This window comes from Dysidea avara, chromosome 8 (genome assembly GCF_963678975.1).
Source record: "Dysidea avara chromosome 8, odDysAvar1.4, whole genome shotgun sequence".
In the NCBI taxonomy this organism is placed as follows: Eukaryota; Metazoa; Porifera; class Demospongiae; order Dictyoceratida; family Dysideidae; genus Dysidea; species Dysidea avara.
In genome coordinates this window covers 15,980,564-15,991,901 of record NC_089279.1, presented here as the reverse complement: position 1 = coordinate 15,991,901, position 11,338 = coordinate 15,980,564, and the positions used below count along the sequence as shown (strand labels likewise).

General features: G+C 36.2%; 1 protein-coding gene across 1 annotated transcript in view; it reads left to right on the top strand.

Annotated features, from left to right (window-relative positions):
- Window positions 1-269: 269 nt before the first annotated feature.
- LOC136264092 (uncharacterized) overlaps window positions 270-11,338 on the top strand; it is a 167,986-nt gene continuing 156,917 nt past the window's right edge. Inside the window, exons 1-4 of the mRNA XM_066058781.1 lie at window positions 270-603; window positions 4,953-5,378; window positions 10,675-10,847; window positions 11,031-11,149. Of these exons, the coding sequence (XP_065914853.1) occupies window positions 279-603; window positions 4,953-5,378; window positions 10,675-10,847; window positions 11,031-11,149 (1,043 nt within the window). The 5' untranslated portion in view covers window positions 270-278. The remainder of the gene's footprint in view (window positions 604-4,952; window positions 5,379-10,674; window positions 10,848-11,030; window positions 11,150-11,338) is intronic.

The following is an 11,338-nucleotide window of genomic DNA, read 5'->3' as shown; positions in this document are numbered from 1 at the left end:
CTCAGATGAACACTGAGACGTCTAAAACAATGGGAAAGCTTCTGCTAGAGTAATGGATGAGCAACTGTTAATGTTGCTGTGTTTAATTTTGTGAGTTTCAGTATATTGTGTATTAAATTATAAACTAATCCCAGTCCTAGCTTTAAACTGGCCTAACTTTAAACTAATACTAGTAAAATTTCTTTCTAAGATAATTCCTAAAAATACTATATCATATTACATTGTTACGTATGTAATGGACTATGTACTTTTGTTCTTTTAAGGTGACTGTTTCAGAGATGGCTGAACGTAGCCCTGGCAGCAACCCAATGTTTTATGGTCCTGCAGACACACTGACTGATAATCTGTCCCCAAGTAGTCAACTTGATAGTTTGCCAGTGACAAGGGATCAACCCAGTAGCTTGCCATTCACAACGGATCAACCCAGTAGCTTGCCATTCACAAGGGATCAACCCAGGAGCTTGCCATTCACAAGAGATCAACCTAGTAGCTTACCTGTCATGACAGATCAACCCAGTAGTTTGCCAGTGACAAGGGATCAACCCAGTAACTTGTATGGAAGTGAGGATGATCATAGTGGCTCTGCTAAACTTTGTCAAAATGGTTAGTATGTTACTGTATGGTAAGCTGGGAAATTTGCTGTGTGGATGTCTATGGCTGCATGTGCAATTTTTTTATTGAGTGTAATTTTTTTAATATGCTTTGTTTTGCTAACAACTTTGCTACTGCAAGTGTCAGTTTTTGAAGGTACTTTGGTGATTATGTAGTTTGTTTGAATACATGTAAATATGTGACTAGATCTGCGAAAACCCGACATAATGGCACAAGCCTAAATTTTCGGTATAGGCTATTGATTGCAATGCATAAAATATTTGCGTAAATGAAAAAAATGAAAAATGTTAAAACGCTTTGTTATTTATGAAGAAAGTGTGCAATGATAAAATCATGGGTACCATCTTATTCGCCTACTCATGAGGAGTTCGAAAATCGTTGTTTCGTAGCAGTAGCCTAAAGGATACGTGAGTTATGGGCGTTTGTTTACATCATGTCAAAGCAGTCGTATGCAATCGATTTTTCTTCACTGATTTCGTCTCTGTATGTAGTGAAGAAAGGTGGTAGGAGAAAAAACCTACCATGTAATGGACTACCCTATTCATGGCGTACATGATGGTGCAAGGTACAACTCTGTACTGCATTGTGTTTGTAAGTTACAGTTGTTTTTGTAAGCACCTGTAGTTTATTTTCCCAATACTTGCTGTACAAATCGATCTTTCTGTTGCTGCTACTTTGTAGGGCTGTAATTCCAAAAGCTGTTGGCAGACAAGGCTGAAACTTAGCCAGGGCATGCATTCGGCAAAGGTGATTATAAATATTCAATAATAAAGAATTTGAAAAATGCGCGATTATGTCGGGTTTTCGCAGATCTGGTCACATATACAGGCATACAAGTTAAGCTTTTTTTGTCAGTTCGTAGAATGTTATTTTATGCAAAAAAAGGTATTTTGTTCATGTGTTATGTTAATAATGCTGCTAATTTTTAATGGGGACATTATTATAACCTACATATGTGACCCAGTCTGGGAAATGCCTATTTAAAAGTATCAAGAATGCTGGTTTTAAGTATTCAGTGTGTTGTAGCTTGCCAATGAACAAAGCTACGTGTATCAAATTTTTCACATGTTTTATACTAATTCTTTATCTTCCAGATCCACTCTATAAGTAGCCAATAGCTAAGTTTCCTGCCATTTTAGATAGTTTTTAAATTGGGATTGGCTGTATCAAGTGAACTCCATAAGGGGGGAGGCAGGGGCCAGGGGAGGGCAAGGGGCTGTTTATTCAACACCACAGAGCCATACAGCCATCCCCAGACCGGGCAGGGCCCGTATGGATTGCCACTGTGTTTGGGAAAAGCATCCAACAAAAGCAGACCATTCAAGTCTAGCTGATTTTAATAATAAAATTTGATAGTTTATTCATGTGGCTTTGTGTTCTTGGTGAAAAATCAAATCTGCTGTCATGGGCAATAAGACTTGCTTTCCCAGACTCGGTGTGGTGTTAGTTAGAAATTGTCTTCAGCAACATTATATATCAATCAGACGTGTATATACCATCTGCAAGACCCAACATTACAAGTCTAATTTTAAAGCAATGGATAAGTTACATACTTGTGTGGTGGAATTAATCAATAATATGCGTATAAATATTGCAGACCATTCTGTTATTTATTTTGGCTAATTAGTTTGTATAATACAGAATTATTGCAATAATTGACTAATTCTTATTTCATAATTCATTATTTCTTTAATTATGTTGCTTTGCTATTCACTGCTATTGAAGCGTAGCTTGAGCAAATCATTTTAAAACCATAAATCATGTGCAGAACTATGTTCTTACGTAACTACAAATTCTTTATACAAAGCCAGTGGTAGATCTAGGGGGGCACAGGGGCACATACCCTCTCCCCCCAAAAAAACACACAAAAAAACAACAAAAACATGATGCTGTTGTGCTATTTCCAAAAACCGGTTGCTAGCTATAACCAGCAATGTAACTGGAAATATTACCTACTTCGCTTGTATAATTTGATTAATAGGTTTTTGTATTGTAGTAATGAATGCAGCGTAATATTATGTATGTACATAAGTAACTTCTGTATAGTTTGTCTATCATGTTTTATTCTGCAGATTCTCTCAAGGCTGTCCTTCATTTTTGTTTATGCATAAGGGACATGCTGCCTTTTGGTTTGAAAAAATTCATTTATTTCAGTAACCTAGAAAGCCAGTTATGTTATTTTTCAGCTGTTTGACACTTGTATCTGTAGTCTGCCAAACTTACTGGCAGATAAACTTTACTTTGAGTCATGTATGCAGTTCATGTCAGTTCAAGATACAAACGAAACTGTTTGTGAATACGGTGTTCTCAGTAAGCTGCATGGATGTTGTAGCAACCAAAACATGATGGCTACCAGAAATTGTGTTGAAATGAAAAGAGTGTGTCCCTGTCAAACACAAATGAAAACAAAGAATAGAACCACAGCTTTGTCAAGACAATTTTCATACAGAGATACCATAGATAGACTATAAACAGTTGAGAAATTAGTTATGGGCATTGTATGTGGCTTATTTTAGTTGTGCTTTTTTAGCAATAAAAAGTGGTAATTAATGAATTATAAAATTACTAAGTACATTGAATTGCAAAAAAGCCATGAGCGTTTACAAAGCCAAAGTGCCATAGCAGTTTAAAATCAAATAATGCTTATAGCAACTAGAGGATACTGTTAGCTGCAGTGGAGCCTGGTCTTTAGAAATAGCACAACATCAGCTTGTTCTAATGAGAATTACCATAATATGAGATGTGTTCTCTTATAGTATCATACAGTACAATAGTAACTGTATAGTAGAGACCACAAAGGAGTAGGTGTAGCCCACGAAATAATATCACCCAAAACCAGCCTCAATATTCCCTGACGATGATGAGGCAGTATTAGTTAGGTAAAACTAAGCCCAAACAAGCTTTGAGATCAACCCAAAACGCTTTCAACTAGTTGCTTCGGAATTTAAAAAAAAAATTATTCGACAGAATTTTCTACTGACTAAGTAACTGACTGATGCCTTCAGACAAGCGTAACTCGATAATGGCTAAGGCTATGAGCTTGATTTTTTCACTGTTCAATGTTGCTTCGGCCCAACAGGTACCTTTTGGCATACCGCAATACGTACAATGCATTCTTCATAGACTTACCAGTGTCTTCCTTTGTGTCCCATTCACCTTTGCTGAAAGCGAAAAGTGTCGATTTGGCGGTAGCATGTGATGGCTTCCTTTCATAACAGAAATCATCTGTATTTTTCATAGTGGCTATTTTGATTGCAGAGGTGCTTTTCAAGCAGCTCTGGATTCATACTACTATGTAATGGGTTGAACATAGCCTACAGCGAAGCGTAATGGATACTTCGCTTTTCAGATGATAATTAATATAATTGGGACGCATGGCACGATTTCTTTCTTTTGGTATGCATGGACTGTAGAGGTGCTTTTTGAACAGTTCTTGATTCGAAATGCTGTGTAACGGGTTGAACATAGCTGACAATGGAGCATAATGGATACTTCACTTTTCAGATGATAATTGATATAGCTGGGGTACGCAATGCCATTTCAGATGCAGTATGCGTGGGTTCACCAGTCGTAATAAAATTATTTACAAAAAAGTTAACAAACAAGTACACGAAAAAATTTGGAATTTCAACTAGAGTAGGACATTGGTAAAAAGTGCTAAAACAAGTTGGAGTAGTCCATGATATTAAATTGCTGTAAAACAATAAGAAGTGTTATATCCCTACTGTGCATTTCCATTATGGTATCTTGAGCACAGTAGGGATATAACACTTCTTATTGTTTTACGGTGATTTAATATCATGGACTATTCCAACTTGTTTCAGTACTTTTTATTGATGTGCTATGGTCCCTACTCTAGTTGAAATTTCCAAAAATTTTTGCGTACTTGTATTAGCTTTGAAAAATTTAATTCTTTCCAGCTTTATGTGATAAGCTTTTATAATATGTTTTTTATTGTATATAAAGGTCACATGAAGGATAGAATTTTAAAAAAAGTAGTGGCTTCTTAAACATTCAGAAATTAAATCAGTTTCTGTTTCTGTTTATATGTATGTACATAATGCAAAATTATTTAGGTTTTGTGAATTACATTTGAGACTGTTCCCTCAGATTCTTTACAACACAGAAATCCTTATGGTTGATATCTAACAAGAAATGATAATATTATGCTTTCATCTGTTAAAGGAACATGGAGCAACATACATATGAGTGAAAATCATGTTTTCTTTCTTCCTTTCAATATACCGGCCCACGGTGTAGTGCACTGGTTTTCTTGGTTACATGACACATTACATACTGAGGTGTCTTGATACTGTATTACGTGTACGTATATTTTATAGGTCTTCAGTTTAGTGTAAGTGGCATCAATGAAATCCAGTATTTTACATATGCCACACTTCCTGGAGTAGATCCCACTCCACTGGATTGGAAAGTGTGTTCTTCACCAGACAGTGATGTTCCCAGTGAACATGTCATTTACTACCAATTGACTACTAACGATGAGAGCCTGTTAGATGTGGTTAAGGAGTACTGTGATGTTGACCCTAATGTTGTGGGGTTGATTGTTGTCAATTTCACACCAAGTAATTTTTTGCCAGTTGAGATTTTAGAGAGAGGAATACCAAAAAGACCACCGATATGTGTTGTATCATTGGAAGATGGTGAACGAATTGTGGACTTTTTCAATACACAAGTAAATGATATGGACGTAAAGGTTGCAATATTAGCAGAGAGTAATGTGGATTCTGGAAGCTCTGGACTTAAAAGTATGTGTACTGTATATGTCTGTGTACTGTATATGTCTGTGTACTGTATATGTCTGTGTACTGTATATGTCTGTGTAACAGGCTGTTACAGCTATTGTGTGTGTGTGTGTGTGTGTGTGTGCTTTGGTGCAATTATTAAGGGAACCCTCTTGTAACGGTAAATTATGCATTTTCATATTTTACCTGCAATGTTATTGATGTTATGCATACTTCCTTAGAAATAATTTCACTGTCTAACGTTGTCTGCTATCTGCGCAAGTGCAATCAGTTCACAAACACATGCTACAGTATATACACACTACACTAAATATACAACACATTACAACAAATGCTGTACACACATGTGCAAGCATGCACAACATGCAAACATGTACGCACAGCTACATAATTCCAATAGCTAAATGGAGAAATGTGAGAAACCTGACATAATGATGCAAGCCTAAATAAATTTTACAGTAGAAACCACTGATTACTATAGTTAAAATGCTAGTGCTTATTTAAAAATTCTGTAAATTATTTTAATGCTTTGTTCTTGGTGAAGAAAGGATCTAACAGTAAAAACAGGAATATTATCAATAGTATTTACCTACGTACTAAAGAAGAGTTTGATAATCTTTGTTTCATTACTGCAGACCAATGGATACATGAGTTATGAACATTTGTTTGCATCATGCTGATGCAATCATGCACGATTGATTTTTCTTCACTGATAGCGTCTCTGTATGAAGATAGGTGATACAAGTAATAACTTACCCAGCAATAGATCCCCAAGTCATGGTGAACATGATGGTGCAAATTACAGCACTGTATGTCATTGCGTTCGTAAGTTACGTAAAACTGTTTTTGTAAATTATTCACTCTACGTACGTATATGTACTTGCTGTACAAATCGGTTTTCTGTTGTTGCTACCTTGTAGGGCTGTAACTCCAAAGCTATTGCCATATGAGGCTGAAACTTCACCAGAGCAATACACCTGGCTATGTAGCCTATAAATATTTGAATTTTGACAATGCATCATTATGTCAGGTTTTCGCAGATGCGATCACAAATGATTCTTGCATTGATTATGCCGGCATATTTTTTGGCATAATAGGGGATGGTATAATGGAGCATAATTAAGAGCATAATGAGCAAATTTCTGCCACTGTAAGTATAACTTCTGCTATAACAGTCACAAAGTCAATGGCTAGCCTGTTTTTTATGGTGAAATGATTCCTGACAACACGTAGAAAATGCACTACAGTCTTATTACAAGTTTACATTTGACAGAATGAGTGCTTTTCATTGTGGGTTTGAGTTTTATAAGATACATGCAGTCATGTGCCAACTAGTACCAAGGCACGGCGAAATAGTTTTAGCTGAGCTTCAATCATTGAATATCGTACATCTGATTTGAATAAAGTGTGATATGATGATTATGATTATTGGAAGCTTGATTGGAAGACAATACAATAGAAGGTAGTGTTGAGTCAGTATAACTAGTGAATTTCTAGACATTGAAAATAAGTGAAATCTCTGCAGTGAGATGAGGTTAATAAAATATTTGCAAAAAAGTCAAGATTCTATAATAAAACATTCAAACACTCTAATAGAACAGTCATTGCATGCAACAGAGAGAATGAAAACCATTAAGTGTTTATCCCCAGAAGGCTAATACTGTATGTTCTTGACATGGTGCTGCATACGTAGTAGTTGCTGGCCTTTAAATAACCATGCATAATATTTTATACATAATTATTTGCATACGATACTACAAAGATACTAGATGATAAAAAGTCTATAGCTTCTGAGATATGCCCCCCCAGACCCCTTGCTCTTATATGCCTACTAACTCTGGAGCACATCCCAACTTCAAGCTATTGCTCTTATTTGTATGTTGCAGTTGAAGTGATACTTTTCCATTTACATTCTATCATATGAAAAGCTAGAGATGTACTGATCTACCAATCTAGTATAGGATTGGTGCCGATCTCGACAATTCGGTAGACCCGATTTTCTGTTGAAGCCACCGATTCATGATATCGACCTTTCTTATCACCATTTCTTCTAGATTTCTTCTATCATTTCTCTGCTCCTTTTATGAAATAAGCTAAAGTATAGTGCCATTTCATTGCCTGGTGCTCATTGAAGCTATGAGAAGCCATATAAGTACGCGTGAGCTGTTTTAATTACTGCTTGAACTTACCATAAGTCCTTGGCAGAAAACAATGAACGGTGCCACACCATATCAAATAGACTGAACTATTAGAATCTTGACAGCCTTCAAACCATTCCAGGCAAGGAATGAAAATATTTGTGGGTGTTGTCACTGCTGATTGTCTGGGTGGTGTAGTTGAGGCCACACCACCATTGGTAATGACTCCAGTAACAACGTTGTGATCATCATTCAGCTAACAATGGACCAATTATCTTAGTCTGAGATTATAAAATGCGACAAGAACTACCTGTACAAGATCACTCATCATATTGGATAACTGATCTCAGATCGGTACAATAATGGTAGGGTCAGTAATAAATTTCTAAGATTGGATCGTTATCGGTAAAGCTCAGAAAAATTGAATCGGTACATCTCTATAAAAAGCTTCTGTAAAAAGAAAAAAAAACACAAAATAAAAGCATAATGCATTTATGAAAAGCATAAAAACAATCATAATAGGCAGAAAATTGGGAAAATTCTGAAAAGCATAATAGGCAAATTTTGGAGCATAGTACACTCAAGCCTTTTGTGGTTAATATTGTACATACGTATGATATATTTGAGTGACTGTGTAAGATGTATATGTTAAAGCACTGCCGCAAAAATAAAGTACGAGGCGCATGGCTGAGATGCTAATAAAGCATGAGGCGAAGCCGAGTGCATTAGCATCGAGGCCAAGCACTGAGTGCTTTATTTTTCATATAGCACGAGCAAGGTAATGCTTTAAATGATTTATGGAACTTTCTAGTTATGTAGCTTCACCATTCACTAGAACTTGCAATTAACACAAGTTGCATGAATTATTAGCAGCCTGAATCCAAACAAACTAGTTTAACAAAGTAACTCATGCATAGTTCACCATAGTTTGGCATGGTAGATGTTCATCACGTATTTTGGCAGGTTTTGCTCAAATCCCACAATCGATTCTATTGTGACACATGGTGAAGTATTTCTATGATATCTCCAGGACTTGTCCGTTTACATTAACAAACTTAACAGCAACGTTACCTTCATCGAAGCATTTAGGTACGTATATAATAGCAATCTAGTGGTAGAATTCATATTGGCTGGGGTGATTGACCACTCAGAGCGGCGAGGCTACCGGCTTGGGTGACTAGTTGTACTGGCATGAGTGCCACGGGATATTAGCCTGTACTAGAGCACGTGGACATTTGTGCTTTATTGCCAACAAAGAGTGCTTTATTGCAAGATTAAAGCACTCTTTGCATTGCAATAAAGCACTCTTTGTGGGAAATAAAGCACTGCTTGCCGGCATAAAGTGTACTTTATGGAATTTGAAGTATACTTTTCCCTTTGATCTTGCCCACGCAAAGTTCTATAAGTAACATTACAGCACTTTTCAACAATTTGCGGTAGCGTGATGGCTTCCCTACGGGAATCATCCATATTTCTGTTGTGACTGGATTTATTGCAGAGGCACTTCTTGTACTGTCTTTATTTGTAACACTTTGAACTGCTGGGCTAAACATAGCCGAAGTGAACCGTAATGACCATTTCACTTTGAGTCAGTAATTGGTGTGCGTTCATATGAAAGCATTATTGCTGGCACCATTCTTTTTTAAATGAGGTATGTGTGGGTTCACCAGTCATCATATTGTTTTTAAAAGTAAACAAACAAGTAGGAAAATTAAGGGAAAATTAGGAATTATAAGGGAAAATTAGGAATTTTAAGTTTGATTAGGGATCATAGGAAAGAAAAAGCATGGAAACAAGGGAGGTTGCTTATACCTGCAGATATACTAGTGGACATTTAATCCCTAATTCAGTCATGGGTAAAGACTGAAGTAGGGATTCAATGTCCACTAGTATATCTGCAAGTGTAGGCAACCTCCCTTGTTTCCATGCTTTTTTCTATGATACCTAATTGAACTTAAAATTCTACATTTTCCCTTATACTTGTAATTATGTAGTTCTATTAACATTCATTCTTATCTGCACCAGACAAGTACTAGGTTCTTTTGGTTGTCAGTTTTAGTGTTGCCACGATATATCGATGTATCAAAAGTATCGATATAACAAGGTGGTGATATGATGTGATATAGCTAATCAGTTGTATCGGTAGTTGCACAATAGTGGCGCTGCTTAGTATAATGATGTGGGGGAGGCCAGACATATGGTATTTGGCATTTAATTAAGTTATGTGTTGATGGTGTAGTGTGGTAAATAAGCCAACCCCAAAGTAAACAAGCCAACCCCAAATTAAACAAGCCAACCCCAAAGTAAACTGGGAGGTTTTAAGGTTTCTGTGCAGTGCCAGCCACTTGTCTTAACTGTAAAGCAGTAGCAAAATGCATTTAAAACCTGATAAACAAGTAGCTTTTGCTTGTGGCATACATCCAACCTTAAATTTAAACTTACAATGAAGAGTAGAGTATGTATATGTTTGTCTTGTAAATGTACAGTTAGTTCTATATCATGATATATGTTCATATCGTGATATAAACCTTGGTGATATATGATATAGTTTTTCTATATCGTGGCAGCACTAGTCAGTTTTACTTATACTTATGTGGATGTGCTCTTTTTACAGCCAAGCTGTTTTACATGATTATGTACAGGGCTCATTTAAATTGTTTTGCATGGGGAGATCAATGCACCAAAGTGTCCTGTACTGTCCTCAGCATTCAATAATTCACATACTATATAGTCAGTGTTGAGACATGCCAGAGTACATTATGTACTTTAATGTGTTACCACACAAAGGAAGTTTCCTTGTACAGTGTATATATATATATATATACTGAAGACAGTACGTATGTACGGTACTGCTCAAACGTAACATCGCACTCGCTCATACCGCTTGATTGTAAGTGATTAAAAAACTTGCTAATTAAAGGGTGTGATACCCGTTTCCTTTGTGAGTATTCATCTCATACGAAACCGGGTGAATACTTGTGAAGGAAATGGGGGCCATGCCCTTTAATTAGTGAGGTTTTTACTCACTCGAAATCAAGCGGTGCGAGCAAGTGCGACGTTACATTTGAGCAGTACTGTACCATGGCGATGCCAATCTGTGACTACTTAATCAACTAATTTCAGATTTTTATTAGCTGACTTCTTGCATCTTTATAAATTAGGTAAACATTCTCGTGGTAAGTTGCTGAAGTTCCATGACACTGGGTCAGGACCTTTGGACTTTTATCATGAGCTTAAGAAGTTGATGCTGAATAGCAAGAAAGAAAGAATTCACATTCTAGCTACAGAAACTGCCAACATTCAATTGATATTTTCTTGTTTTCAAAATTATGAGGTTAGCGTGCACCTGTTTGCACCCGTATGTTTTAAACAGCTTAAAAAATGCTTGTATACATAATTATATGTATATTGTAAAATTTTGAAATTCTGTTTTAGACAATTTACGTATGTTTTCAAAACATTAGAGTTTCATATAAGTCTATGATTTTATAATTCTGTTTTTTGTATGTTTTTGTAGAACAAGCCAAAGAGAGATGCACATGATAAAGTCATCACTAAGTTGCGTGACAATGTAAAAGATGACATCTTTCACAAAGATTTTTTATTTTATCTACTTGTAGCTCATCGTTTTGTCACGTAAGCATTTTGTTCATATTTAATTTTATTTGCATATGTGCAGATCAGCATTTTAGGGGTCTGCAATAAATATATCTTTTAAAAATACACTACCGTGTGTCTTGTGGCCCAAGAAGCCAGCACACCACACCAGTGTGTTGTTAATTAACAAGAACAACACTAATGTGATCTTTCACACATAACATGGCT